Source organism: Neodiprion fabricii, chromosome 7 (genome assembly GCF_021155785.1).
Source record: "Neodiprion fabricii isolate iyNeoFabr1 chromosome 7, iyNeoFabr1.1, whole genome shotgun sequence".
Lineage (NCBI taxonomy): Eukaryota > Metazoa > Arthropoda > Insecta > Hymenoptera > Diprionidae > Neodiprion > Neodiprion fabricii.
Window position 1 is genome coordinate 13,065,925 of NC_060245.1, and position 15,516 is coordinate 13,081,440.

The 15,516-nt window shown below is 41.2% G+C and overlaps 1 protein-coding gene across 1 annotated transcript; it reads right to left on the minus strand.

Moving 5' to 3' along the window:
• Nucleotides 1-9,268: 9,268 nt before the first annotated feature.
• LOC124186378 lies at nt 9,269-14,614 on the minus strand. The gene is made up of 2 exons (XM_046578025.1): nt 13,728-14,614; nt 9,269-13,663 (listed from the first exon to the last, which is right to left on the minus strand). The coding sequence occupies exons 1-2, from the start codon at nt 14,575-14,577 to the stop codon at nt 9,639-9,641; spliced, it is 4,875 nt and encodes a 1,624-aa protein (XP_046433981.1). The 5' UTR covers nt 14,578-14,614; the 3' UTR covers nt 9,269-9,638.
• Nucleotides 14,615-15,516: the final 902 nt, after the last annotated feature.

Genomic DNA, 15,516 nt, shown 5'->3' on the forward strand with positions numbered 1-15,516 from the left:
TTATTCATATAAAACACACCATAATAAAATAAATCGAGCTACTAGTGTAAAGAACATAAACTGAATTTATATATGGGTATATTAATTTAATGACAATATTAAAACCTAGCCTGAAATCAAGGTAAAAGTACAAAATGTTACTTTTGTACCCGGTCTCCCCTATATAGGCCGATAGATCGCAAGAATTTGGGAACCGTGCGCACTGCGTTCTGCGCATATCGGAGGGAAAAATGACGTCAGAGACGACTAGGCCCAGCCTTTACCCATCCCCCCATCGCCAAATTTTTGGGTTTTATTGCTCGTTTGAAGTGACCCGCTTCCGCAGCTGCATCTTGCCTAAAAGCGTGTTGGAACAGGTTTTCACCCTCCCCCCCCCCCCTCCCCCTCTCCACGAGCCCACCGCCGCCTACGATGGATGCCCACCTAAGTATAAAAATCTGCGCAAATGCTGTGAGTAGAGTAGCAATGTATAGTTTTCCAAGTATGTAATGGAAATCCGTCAACAAAAAGCAGGTAGTGGGCGGTGCAGGTATAAAAAATCGGGGCCCTTGCCCCGAATACCTACGTTTATGACATTCGGCGGAAAACAAGTCTCGACAGGAATTATTTTGTGTGTGTGTGTGTGTGTGTGTATGTGTGTGTGTGTGTCAAATCCTATGAAAATAGCCATCTTGCGGCAAACCGCGAAAATGATCAACGGGCGAGGGGGCGGCGGGGGGGGGGGGGGGGGGGGACAAGGGGGTTGAGCGTGAGAGAATGAATGAATATACTTTATTATGCCCTGGAGAAAAACTCCGTGGGCAATGCGTACATGAAAATATGATGTAATAAAACTTAACCTAAGAGCTTTAAACTAAAAAAAAGCTTACAAAATCAAAATGCAGAGAAACGGCGAGCACAAAAGTGTAAATAAAACATAGAAATAGTGTAAAGAAAAAGATTAAAAGAAAAAGAAAAAAAGAGAGAGAGACAGAGAGAGAGAGAGAGAGAGAGAGAGAGAGAGAGAGAGAGAGAGAGAGAGAGAGAGAGAGAGGTAGGGAGGGAGGGAGGGAGGGAGGGAGGGAGGGAGGGAGCGAACGCCGCGGATTTAGGAGGGCGGAGGGGGGGGTGACGTCACGGATTGGGGGGGGGTAGCGCCGCGGATTGGGCGGCGGCTGGGGGGCGGGGGCTAGGGGGGAGTGCGCCATTGTGTGGTCCAGAACCGGCGCAGGGGGGGGGGGGGGGGGGGGGAGCTAGGGGTGCTGTGGTCCAGAACCGGCATATATACACTACTTATTATATCTCGTTCGCGACCCTTAAGAAATATGACATTTTGTTGAAATTCCAAATTAACCGCTTAACGAACAACAGCGTGTGATCGACCTGAAAGTGGAAGTTCTAATAATCTCTAAGCCGCTTTCATCGGACCGACATACCGGGAGTCAAGAAATGCAGAGATTTCATCGTGTACCTCATTGTTCAATCCATACTCTTTTATTCCCATCAGAGTCCTATCGTGACCTTTATGCATATATTCATTAATATACTTCATACACATCACTAAATTACAACTCTCTACATTAATATGGCAACCGTATGGTGTCAATAGATATGGATTATAAGGCACAACCTATTGATTATCAATCGATTTCAAATGGCCATTTATTTTACTGTTGTAATACACGTTCTCCTCTCCATTATCGGTTCTTTTGTACATAGGGTATCCGTTTTTATGAAATGCGGTTGCGATGCAAACAGGTTTTGGAATTTTTTTGGTGCACACTTCATGAACGTTACCAGTCGTTACGCACAAACTTGTGGCTTTATGAGGACCGTGCAACATGTGTTTGATTACCAAACAGCGCAATCGATCATCTTCACCTTTTCTCGGAATTTCAGTTCGAATATACGTATCTACGTCTTCTGGAGTTTTCAATTTAAATTTTGCATGTACTATTGATAATGAATGTATGTGAGGCAATTCGCGCTTTTGACATTCGATAGCATATATGTATGCCAATACTTGACCGAATACGTTCCCACTGAAGATATCATTTAACAAAGATCTAAGCTCAATATGAAATAGGCGACATACAATTGTAGGTATATCTTTAACTGCTGTTCCTTTTGGAAATTTTTTCAACACGCGTTTTAATTCGGGCCAATTGGGATTGCATGTCATGGTGATGAAGTAATCGGGTTCACCTTTAGCTCTAATAATAGCCATTCCGTCTTGGTAATTTTTATACACATGACGTGGACTTCCAATAAAAGGTGACGGTAATATAAAAATGTTTCCTAATCTGTCCTCTGACTGAAATGTTGCTGACTTGTTCAAAACACTTTTTTTTAACATGGTCTACTAAACCTTGATAACATTCAATTTGTAACTGTTGTTGGTTTCTGCGAAAAAAATCTAAGCGTGTACTTTCAACCATTATACATGCACGAATAACGTATTGTTGCGTTAAGCGACCACCTTTCAAGATTGGATTGAAGTGCTCGACTGGTCTATAGGCTAAACGATAAGAATAAAATTGTAATATGGATAGACGCTTAAGGTTATTCGTCTGCTTCATTTCTGGACTCCACCCTAAATCGCCAGATGGGAAAAGAAGAAAGAACGTCATTGGGTCGACATAGGACGATAGTTTAATTGAAATCCGAATTGTCTTATTTTCCCTATCGCAATATTTAGGATATACGCATAAGTCGAAATGAGGAACAGTTCCGTCTTTAGAAATAATTAACGCTGCACATTCAGTAGCTAACGGTTTGTTATATCTACGCATGTCCACATTCGGATTCCGAATAAAATATAAACAATAATTTTCAAATTTTTTTGAGTATTGATGTAAAAGCTTATACTTTTTAACAAACTGATTAATTTTTTTCAACTCGGAATTAATTTTTCTCGTTGTTGAATATTTTAACTGAGGGTTGTTCAATAATATTTCTTTCACAGCTTCATAATCTTCGTAGATATGAATTTGACCGCATTTCGGACTTTCGTTTTTCTTTGGATATAAAGTAGTAGGTGCATAATGATAAACCTGACCCTAAATTTTCAGATTATAAACACCATGCCCAGAATTTTTCAAAAAGTTTGTTTCAACGTTGTAAAAGTAAATTTACTGTTATAGTAACGAATTGTACTCCGAAACACGATATCATCACAAAATTTGCTTAACTTTTTGGGATACGGTGACAATGAAGGTAAAGATATTTTACCTCCATGGCAACAGTTTTTCTTCGAAAAATCGTTAATCCAAAATACAGCATTGCAATACTCACAAACATATGCCATATCACCGATATTATAGTATTGACTATTGTTTGAAGCACCATCAAGGGCGATACCATTTCGTTTCCTAATAAGATTTCGGGTTCGTATTTCCATCTTTTTTTCCTCGCATGTCAATCCATTTTAGGTTTTGTTGCGTTTCAATTTCAGCAATGCTCATGTTTACGATACGTTTTTTTTTCAACGTCATTTACCTATTTTTTTCACGATATTTGCGTTTACGTTTCAATTCCGTTGACCGATTTTGCTGTGCATATTTTTCTTGGCATTTGCGTCGTCTATCTCTCGAATCCATTTCGATGTTTTTTTTCTTTAACACTATTTCTCGATTACTTTTAAGATGTTTGTATAGCACGATTTTGCAGTCTATAATTTTTAGACGTTATTTATTCCTCAAAACCATAGTAAAAATGTGGAATATGCAACTGTTCAAATTTATATTTTGACAAAGCTGCTTATCATTAATCAAATAACGGCCCGAAATTAGCGTTGTATTGATTTGTTTCGACTTTTAATTTTAATTTACACGTCAAGACTGACACTATTTATTTCGTCCAGTTTCTGACAGCTTATATGACCGTTTTTATATACGGCACGAAATCAGCGTTGTATTGTTTTGTTTCGACTTTCAATTTTAATTCATACTTCAAGACCGACACTATTCATTTCGTCCAGTTTCTGACAGTTTATAGGACCGTTTTTGAATAATTTTTTTTTTTTAAATTTTACATAATGACCCAATATAAAAATAAAAATGAAGAGTACGGACCTGGCTCAAGTCGCGAAAAGTGCGAAAAAAGTGATGAATATGCATCTACTTCAAAAGATAATTGAAAGAAAAAAAATGAAACATCTATACCTTTTTCGAGCACGGATTACTTGAAGAAAAGTAAAATTGGTGACAAATCTGTGTTAGTTTTATTTTGTCTTGTAAATAAAAAGTGCTCCTTTGATATTTTTTGAAATGAGATATTATATGTTCAAAATTGATTAATTCGTGATTTGGAATTCCGTAAAAAATTTGATTTGTAATTCTTGTTATTTCACTTTAATATTTAACATTTTAAGAAATTCTTTGTTATGGAAAATGATTTCTATCGTGTTAAATGAGATGCCAATTCCATATTCCAATTTTTTATAGATCTATAGTTGGGTACATGGAAGAAGTCGATCGACCGAGAAAAATCGAATCGAGAGATTTATCGAAACAATTTGAGGTATTTCAATTCATCATTAACAATTCCGAAAGGACCACGATTCAATGTGTCATATGGAACAACGATATTGAAGTCGTTTTTGGAAGAATAAATTTGAATGAGGTATTTATTGAAGAACCATTACAGTGTGACTGACTTGAAAATCGCGGATATTTATGATTTTTTTGTTTCGAGTAAAATTTGATAATCAGTTCGATTTTTTTTTCCTTCATTCAAATGACATACCAAATGTTTATAAAAGTTCATATTTTTGGATAATGGAAAAAAAACGTTCTCAACAAATTTCACACTGGAATGGTCCCCTAATCGACACGATTTAAATATCAATTCCCATGATATTTTCAGTTCCCATAAACAATTATTTAGGTCGTCCTTGTCGAAACGGTAATTGCAAAGGAAACAAAATTTAACAATGGAAATGTTGCTTACGAACTTCTGGTCAAACCTTATTCAAAAATTACAAAATTGGATTCCTACGACGCCGAACCAGATCATGCAAAAATTATCACAACCGATTTAAAAGATATATTTACGACATCTGATTATGTTCGTAAGTCATTACGAAATAATGAAAATAAAAATTGAAATACACGTCCTTATTAGCATCATACAAGTGAATAGAAAAAGATACAAAAACATTCATTCATCTATACAAATAATAATACATACAGGAGTCAAGGGATACATACGGAATGAGTTTGTTTCAACAAACATTCGTAAAACGAATCAAGTTTTTGGGGCAATCACTGATGGCCGATATAAATTGGAAGTGGTAATATCAAATTATGCGAACGAAATTTCATTGGACAGAGGGCGAAATATTGAACTTATAGGCAAAATAGAAAACAATGGTAATACTTCAGAACATGTCTTATTCATTCTTTTTTACTATCAGTATTTTTTGATTTTTCGAAAAAAAAAAAAATTCGAAAGCTCCATGTGTATGCTTTTCACCCGGCTCTTTCCAAGACTGCCCAGAGTATACGAATCCTTAGTTACGGAGGCACAATTAATTTTACAGAGACAACGTATTTTCATGTTAACAATATGAAATGTGTAAAAAAATTGGATTCAGAAATGGCGTTGTTACGTCCAGCATACCACTTCTCTCTATTTTTCCTACTCGCTAACTCTCCCACAGTTCTTACATTAATCTCATGGTCGCTGTCCTGTCCTCTTATCTCTACGTAGTCTCACGCTATTCACTATCGCGCTTACTCATCAAATTCCATTCCCTACTTCTAGCATTGTCACACCTTTTCTGCACCCGTACGTTTCACGTCTCGAGGGACACTCCTATTCTGACTCTCGACAACCCCACATCTAGACTTCTTATATATCTTTTCGTACCACACAATTCACTCCTACCGGTATCTCAAGTTCTACGCAATAAACATATAATCGACATATCAACATTAGCCTAATCAACATACTCAAGTTTATTCAATCCTCATCCTGATTTCCGGTCGACCTGAAACCTAAAAGCGAAGCCAACCAGGTTACTCCTTCCGCTCAGCAGTAAACTCTACTCACGGACGTAGCAGCGTTAAAAAATCTTCTTCTGGGAAACGAACAACCGAAAAAAAAGCCACAGATAACCTTTCCACTGGCGTCTCAAAGGTTAAATAATGAATTTATTAAGATCTTAAGATAGGAAAGAATAATAAAGATATATGTATTATAGAGTCTTGGTGATCGGTCAATTGAGAAAACGTAATTTTAGTTAACGTTTCGACCCGGTTATGGGCCCTCCTCAGAACGATTTATTTAAAAAAACTGTCAAAAAACAAAAACGAAAAGAAAAATAGGATTTTATAATATAAATAATGGTACTAGTAGTAATCGGACATAAATATTGTAGATGTAATATTCTTAGAGCTATTAAATATTGTTGATAGTAAGAACCTTATGATTAATTGTGATAAGGATGTTTTTTGGTGTTATTTACCTTTTGAGTTAAGTAAGTGTAATAAGATGTAGTCGAATTCACAATTACAATTGGCGGAAACAGTGTTCTTTTGAGTGACGGTAGACAATGTCAATCTTCCAGTTGTTTTTGTAGGAGTTAAAGGTTGGTAGTCATTTATTTAAAAAAGATTAAAGAACTATGTTTTTTTTTTTTTTTTTTTTCCACTCAATATGTCATAGTGTTAAAAGGTTATTAAAGAAGGTCAATTAGCAATGAAATTAATTCACAGGTGTCAATTAGGTGGAGGTAAGCTCTTTATAATTAAGTTCTACATGTCTAACGAAATATTGTTGGTTGAACCACTTGGGTCAACAGGTGAATAACGACTGATGGGGGAAAACAAAATAATCCAGAGTGAAGGTGAACATATTATAAACATTATACAGAAAGAACAATAAATATTTGGTACGAAAGGTTATGTAGAAAGAACTGTAAATGGAGACTAAATAATTTTTTTTTAAAAATAAAAAAAATTAGTTTAGGTTAAACAATATTTGTTGTGTGGGCAGAGATTAGAGGTTTGTAAATATTGCTTAAATGTTCAACGTCTTGTCTGAGATTAACCGTATTGGTATGACCTACAATGTTGCACATTTCTAAAAGCAATCTTCTGAAATAATTTTGTTCTTCACAAAGGATGTTTGTGTTGTCGTAATTGAATGTGTGTTGTTTATCAATCCTATGTTTCGTTAGAGCTGTGTGCCGTTCATCTGTCTCATGTATGTTACGTTGGTGTTCCTTAATTCTGGTGTTGAGATGTCGACCCGTTTGACCTATGTAGACTTGATTACAGTCCTTACATGGTATTTTATACACTACATTTGAACGTTTGCCTATGGGGATCTTATCCTTACCGGTATCAAAAACAAGTTTTAGGTCTTTTGAATTTTTTCCAACAAAATTTACATTATATTTATCGAATAAACGATTAAGTGACTCGAATAGGCCGGCTACATATGGAATGGGGATATATGTAGTAGCAGGTCTATTGTTATCTTCGACAGGAGCAGAGTCAATATTATGGTCAAGTATGTTGTTGATGTAGGAGCGTCTCTTATTAATTTGTTTTTGTAATAGGCCATGAGGGTAATCATTAGATCTTAGTACATTGTATATGAGCGCCAAGTTTTTTTCTTGGAACTCTGTACTAGCAAGTTTTATAGCTCTATCAACAAGGCTAATGATGGTGCCTATTTTGAAGGACAAAGGATGGTGAGAGTTGAAATTCAAGTATCTTTGTGACCATGTTTTTTTGTGAAACCAATCTGTCTTAATATTATTATTGCTGTGTATCAACAAAACGTCTAAGAAACTTATGGCATTATTCTCTTCTGTTTCGATAGTGAATTGTATTCTAGGATGATACCCGTTAAAAATATTAAGAATGTGATGTATTTTTTCATTTGGAACGGCAGTAAGAATATCATCCACGTATCGAAAGTGGAACGGCAAATTAAAACCTAGATCGTTTATGCAAGAGGTTTCAAGGTCTTCCATGACGAGGTCTGACAAGATTGGGGAAAGGGGAGATCCCATAGGTAAACCAAATTGTTGTGCATAGGTCTCGTTATTAAATTTAAAAATTGCGGAGTCAAAACATATTTGTAAGGCTTTTTCTAGTTCAATCATAGGGATTGGGATCTTATTTTATAGAGTAGCCCAACGGTTGTTTATTGCACGCTATGCGAGAACTGTAGGAACATTCGTAAACAATGAAATTACATCTAAAGATATCAACGTGTAATTGTCCGGGATAATCAATGTCTTAATTTTATCAACTAATAAAAAACTATCCTCAACTCTCGAGATGGGAGGTCTGATATTAGTGGTGAGCTATGAATTGATAGTTTTGGCTGAGGTATAGGTCGGGCTATTAACTCTATTGACTCTGCTCCTGTCGAAGATAACAATGGACCTGCTACTACATATATCCCCATTCCATATGTAGCCGGCCTATTCGAGTCACTTAATCGTTTATTCGATAAATATAATGTAAAGTTTGTTGGAAAAAATTCAAAAGACCTAAAACTTGTTTTTGATACCGGTAAGGATAAGATCCCCATAGGCAAACGTTCAAATGTAGTGTATAAAATACCATGTAAGGACTGTAATCAAGTCTACATAGGTCAAACGGGTCGACATCTCAACACCAGAATTAAGGAACACCAACGTAACATACATGAGACAGATGAACGGCACACAGCTCTAACGAAACATAGGATTGATAAACAACACACATTCAATTACGACAACACAAACATCCTTTGTGAAGAACAAAATTATTTCAGAAGATTGCTTTTAGAAATGTGCAACATTGTAGGTCATACCAATACGGTTAATCTCAGACAAGACGTTGAACATTTAAGCAATATTTACAAACCTCTAATCTCTGCCCACACAACAAATATTGTTTAACCTAAACTAATTTTTTTTATTTTTAAAAAAAAATTATTTAGTCTCCATTTACAGTTCTTTCTACATAACCTTTCGTACCAAATATTTATTGTTCTTTCTGTATAATGTTTATAATATGTTCACCTTCACTCTGGATTATTTTGTTTTCCCCCATCAGTCGTTATTCACCTGTTGACCCAAGTGGTTCAACCAACAATATTTCGTTAGACATGTAGAACTTAATTATAAAGAGCTTACCTCCACCTAATTGACACCTGTGAATTAATTTCATTGTGTTAAAGCGAGTAACAATAGAGGAATTCGGGATCTGGTCTGATACAGTTTGTCACAATAAAAAGAGAAAATAAAAAACTGCGCGCACTGAATTTGGCAAAAAACAAAAAATTATAATGATATTTATTGTACACTATATACAGTTAGCGAATTACCCGAATAAATACAATGCCAAGAGTAACACGTGGCAGCGAATGCACCCAAACACAATTAGTTAAATAATTGATTTAAAGCGAATTTACACACAGTAATTTTGGTTAACAGAAGCCAAGCAATTAGAAAAATTAGCTGCGAGAAGAACACGAGGTGATCTTGAGGTAGCCGAAAGAAGAATAATGGCGGAAACCGTTAGAAAACGAGTCTTCTTCCCCGTGAGGAAGACTAAGCATGTCCCATAGCTAAGAGCCAATCAGAAAATTCATAGCGAATGACGTCAGAGAATAGCGAAATGCGCAAGTGTCAGTGAATTTGAACTAGAGATTCATTGATTGGCTATCGATTGTCGGGTGATCTGTGCTCTGCTTAGTGCTGCCTTCTTGCTGCGGGTAAGCCGAACTTCGCTTCGCCCGGGCAGTTTGGGTGTTGACTGAACATTCTCCCCCGGGTTGACGGCTGAGACGTCAAGATCTTCAATGGGCAGAACACATAGTTTCGCAATTGGTCGGATCAATTCCGTGGTAGCTGTCTTCAGTGTCACTACGCGGGTATGTCCGTCCTTCCCTGGGTGGATAGCGATTACCCTAGCGAGTGGCCATTTGGTAGGTGGGAACCGCTCGTCTGTGAGGAGCACCAGAGAGCCAACTTTGATGTCGTTGGACGCCCGATGCCATTTGGAGATGCCCTGATGACGTTGAAGCACCTCGTTGCTCCAACGTCTCCAAAACTGTTGCAACAGTTGCTGTAGCAACTTGTACCCCGTTAGCGTCGATTCCGTTGTTGAAGGTAGCGAAGGTTCCGGAACAGCGGTGAGTGGTTCTCCAATGAGGAAGTGACCTGGAGTTAGAGGTTCCAGGTCGGCAGGATCTTCCGAGAGTGGGGCGAGAGGCCGAGAATTTACCACGGCTTCGATCTGTGTCAAAACCGTAGTGAGCTGCTCGTAAGTCATCAGATGCTCTCCGATAGTTCTTGTGAGATGGAATTTGATAGACTTGACGGCAGCTTCCCATTTACCTCCAAAGTGCGGAGCTCCAGGCGGATTGAACTTCCAGGTTGTGCCATCTGTAGCCAGTAAATGTGAAAGTTCTCCCAGTGATCTTGATCCTGATGCGAATTCAGCCCTTAGAGTTGCATCTGCACCCACAAAGTTTGTACCACAGTCCGAATATATGGTGTGGCAGACGCCCCGGCGACTTGCGAACCTCCGATACGCTGCGATGAATGCGCCTGTAGAGTAGTCCGTGACGAGTTCCAGATGTATAGCGGAGGTCGTGAAACACACGAAAACTGCAATCCACCCCTTGTAAGTTTTCGCTCCACGACCCTGAAAGGTTTTCAGAGTGACTGGCCCAGCGTAGTCTAATCCTGTATGTAGAAACGCTCGTGCGGGAGTCACTCTAGAGGGGGGCAGTTGTCCCATCAATTGCTGTGCTCGAACACCTCGGTGTCTAGCACAGACTACGCAGCGTAAGATGTGAGATCTGACTGGTACGCGGCCACCAATAATCCAGTAGGATTGGCGTAACGCAGCCAGAGTCAATTGCGTTCCCCCGTGAAAGTTCCGTTTGTGTGCATGATCGATGAGGAGTGACGTCAGCAGTGAGTATCTAGGCAGAATCGCTGGATTTTTCTGCTGACTGTCCAATAGCGAATTTTTCAAGCGGCCACCGACTCTCAAAATTCCGTGATAGTCGACAAAGGGGGTCAGCTTGGCGAGTGGGTGATTTTTTGGTAGGAACCCCCCGTCAGAAAGCAGCTTGAGTTCCGATGAGAAGTACTGGCCTTGTGTATATTTGACCAGTAGCCATTTTGCGGGTTCCAGGTCTCCAGCAGATAGCGGGGTGGCTAATGAGGACTGTGGCACCTTTTTCATTCGGCTGATGGCACGTAGACAGATTCCAAGCGTTCGAACCAGCGAAACCCAGCGAGAAAAGCGTTCTAAGAGAATTTGCAGAGGATGTGAATCTGTTTTAGCGAATGTCATGAAGGTTAGACCTGGTCTCTCTTCCTGATGAGTTGCGGTCGTAGCAGGTGGTTCAATAGTTGGCCAGTTTTCTTGGGACAAACTGAGCCATTTTGGACCCGACCACCAAAGCGGGTGTTTCAGCAGTTTGCCAACTGACAGTCCTCGCGAAGCACAGTCAGCTGGATTACTTTTCCCAGCGATAAAGGTCCAGCGGCTTCCAGGAAGAGTGTCTTGTATTTTCGCAACCCTGTTGCGTACGTAAGTTTTCCAGCGAGAGGGTTGACTTTGTATCCAAGCGAGGGTTACTGCAGAGTCAGTCCACAAATAGATTGGTATTTGCTCCAAGTTAAGTGTTTTTCGCACGTAGAGAGTAAGTCTGGTGAGAAGTACGGCAGCGTTCAACTCCAACCGTGGAATTGTGAGTGGTTTCAGAGGGGCTACTTGAGTTTTGGAGCATAAAAGTGCAACTGACGAATTCCCCTGAAGATCCGTCACCTTCAGGTAGACCACCGCAGCCATAGCGAGTTGGGATGCGTCTGAGAACCCGTGGAGCTCTGCAGACACATTCTCCTTGAGATTAATCCATCTGTTTACCCGGAGGTTAGCAAGGTTGGTGAGGTCCGCTCGAAATACCGTCCACTTGTGGAGTTGTGTCGGAGCCAATTGATCATCCCAGCCCAGTTTTTCAAGCCAGAGTTCTTGCATGATCACCTTGGCTTTGATGATGATCGGAGCGAGGAAACCGAGAGGATCATACAGACGAGCAATTTCAGACAAGATTGCCCGTTTTGTTGCTGGAGGATCTTCAGCCAAGTGATAGTTGAACTGGAATACATCGTGGTGAGGATTCCAGCCAACTCCGAGGACCTTCACCGTAGTATCTCCGATTTCCCGTAGCGAGTTCACTGGTTGATCGTTTGGTGACATTGTAGCGAGTAACCGAGCGCTGTTACTTGACCATTTTGTTAATGGGAAGCATCCAGCTGCACAGAGTTCCCTGGTTTGTTTAGCGATTGCAATCGCTTCCGTCTCTGTGTCAGCTCCCCCGTAGATGTCATCTACGTAACGGGTTTCAGTCATTGGAGCTACTGCCAGCGGGTATTTGGATCCTTCGTCCTCTACTAGTTGCAGTAGAGTCCTTACAGCAAGATAAGGAGCACAAGTTGTGCCGTATGTGACCGTAGTGAGGGTGTACGCTTGCTGAGAATTGTCCTTGGTCTTCCAGAGGATGGACTGTAACGGCCAGTCCTTCGGATCTATGTCAATTTGCCGAAACATCTTTGTGATGTCGGATCCGAAAAGTATTGGAAACCGACGAATGCGGAGTAGTACATCGCAGATGTCTACTTGTATTTTTGGCCCAACGTGTAAGATCCCATTCAGCGAAACTCCTGATGAGGTGTTGCATGATCCATTGAACACTACTCTGAGCTTTGTAGTAGTGCTCTGTTCCTTGAGGACACCGTGATGAGGTAGGAAGCAATGTTGTTCCGGTAGATCTGCCATAGAAATGTGTTTCATGTGACCCATGTTCTCGTACTCAGACATGAAGTTGTGGTAGAGGTCACTGTAAGTAATGTCCGTGCTCATCCGTTTCAAAACCCGACGCAGTGAAAATTGTGCGGATCTCAGTGAATTCCCAAGTGCTTCTACCTTGTCCTTGAGTGGCAAGTGCACCACGTAACGCCCATTTGGGTGACGATAATGTGTGGATCTAAAGTAAGCTTCACATTCGTCCTCCTGCTCACTATAGCGAATGTGCTGCTCATCATGCGGTTCTTCCTGGTCCCAGAATCTGGAGATCAGATCCGGTAGTTGTTCGTCGGCTGACACGTGCAGAGAATTGGCCGAATATTTCGTAGCAGTTGGATTGACTGAGCCGTAGACAATCCAGCCCAAGAGGGTTGACTGAGCAATTGGCGAATCAACAGGCCCTTTGCGAATCTTCTCATTCATGATGAAAGCTGCAGGTGCTGCTCCCAAAATGATGTCAATTGGTCTGGACTGCAGAAATTGCGGGTCAGCCAATTGCAGTCCCAGTAGATGCGACCATTTCTTGTCGATAAGGGTGTATGACGGCAAGTCTACCGCCAACACAGAGAGAATGTGGGCCTGTATCTTTAGCGAATTCTTCCCATATAGCGAATGTAGCTCAACAGTGCATGAGCCCAATGTGCGGCCAGCAGATGTGTTGCCGATGGCCCGTAGGCCCACGTTTGCGGATTTCAGAGGAAGTCCCAGCTTCTTGTGTAGCGAATTCGTCATGAATGACAGCTCAGAACCTTGATCTATCAGAAGTCTGGCTGTCAGAGGAGCTCCCGTTGTCGAATATACCCTGCAAGTTGCTGTAGCAAGTAAGGCTATTGTTTCCAGAGAATTGAGCCCTAAAAACAATTGCAGTTAGCGAATTCTGTCCATAGCGAATGACCTAATAGGACTATTCTGTACCTGAGCTGCCCGAAGCAGCAGTCGGTTGAGGATTAGCCCGAGATTCTTCGTGGATGGCCGTGTGGTGCTTGTTGCCACAGTGGCGACATCTTGTAGTGGTGCGGCAGTCCTGTGAGCGGTGGCGTCCCAAACAATTCCAGCACAGTCGGTGATCTTGAACCATAGTACGGCGCTGTGCGACAGAGGCAACCTTAAATTGCTGACAGTACAAAATAAAGTGCTTTTGCCTACACAGTTGGCAGATGCCAGGTTCATCTGTAGCCTCTTTAGGTGTATAGTATACTTGAGCGGTGGAACCAGAGGGGGTACTTGCAGTCTTGCTGGAATGTGAGGGTGACCGTGTGTTTGGGGGCTTGCCAGAGGTTTTTAGCAGCTTGGAGGTTGAAGCCTTGTCCTCCTTGGGTGAGGTTGGTCTTGAGGTGACTCCGATGGCGCTGATCTCCCAAGCGCGTACCTTTCCGATGAGGAAGTCTTGTAATTTCTGGTACGCCGGCAGCTCATTCGAGATGCCCAGGGTACTCTCCCACTCCTCCCTAAGTTCTGGTACCAGACGTCTGAGGGTGACGAAAACCAGGATAGGGTCCCAGTCCGCAATGGAGACTCGCAAGGTTCCCATCGCATCGATAATTTTCTGTGTCTGTAATACAAGTGCGTTTAGCTGAGGTGCCGAGTGATTAGGCACTGGCTCTGTGGTGAGGAGTTCCTCCAAGTAGGTGTTGAGAAGCCGACGAGGGTTATCATAACGCGCGACGAGGAGATCCCAAGCAGCAGGGAATGCCTCGTCTGTAAGAGGCACGTTTGCGATGAGTGCCAGTGCATCGTCCTTGAGTTGTGTCTTGAGGTAGGACATGCGCTGTGCCCCAGTGAGTTGTTCGGCATCAATTATGAGGGTGGTAAATAAGTCCCTAAACCCACGCCATTTCGTATAATCCCCGTCGAATGTCGGTAGTTTTATATGAGGCAATTTAGTAGAGGATGGCCCAGTCGCGAAAAATTGTGTAGCATCTGCATGCCTAGGTGTCGCCTCTGCCTTCAGGGAGTTCACCTTGGCCTCCAAGCGGGTCTGCAGGCTCCCGTACAGCGTTGCACCACGTTGATAGACCTGAGCGGTGTGGTACTCATGTTCGAGCACTTCTTCGTGCTCCTCGTAAATGCGTTCGTGCAAGGCCTCAATACGGTCGACGGTTCTATTGACTAAAGCCAACTGGGCCATGGCTTGCTCGAGAGACATCGCCTGAAGTGCCTCAGGCGTGAGTCTTTGATCAATGTTGGCCAGAGAATCAACCCGGCCCTGCTGCAGCGCAGCCTTGTTGTTGAGAGACATGATGCGAATAACAGTGCTGGTGACCCGGAACTAAGTTTTCGGTCAAATGATACGGAAAAGTTCTATGTACCGGTGTACACTGACCGCCAAAGGCGACACCCGATGTGTCCAGCGATGCCTTTGACACTTAGCTTTTCACCAGATTGGCACTGCACAGCGAATACACCAAATGCTGAACACGAATTGTTAACGTGAGAAATAACCCAGAGAATAAGCCAAGCACAATTCTATTGTGACCAAACCAGCACCGATCCGGCTCGAAGGACCAAATGTTAAAGCGAGTAACAATAGAGGAATTCGGGATCTGGTCTGATACAGTTTGTCACAATAAAAAGAGAAAATAAAAAACTGCGCGCACTGAATTTGGCAAAAAACAAAAAATTATAATGATATTTATTGTACACTATATACAGTTAGCGAATTACCCGAATAAATACAATGCCAAGAGTAACACGTGGCAGCGAA

Coding starts and splice junctions, on each gene's coding strand:
- LOC124186378 (XM_046578025.1), bottom strand. CDS start 14,577: ATGTCCTACCTCAAGACACAACTCAAGGACGATGCACTGGCACTCATC. Junction 13,664..13,727: donor TGCTGCTTCGGGCAGCTCAG/GTACAGAATAGT, acceptor AATTGTTTTTAG/GGCTCAATTCTCTGGAAACA.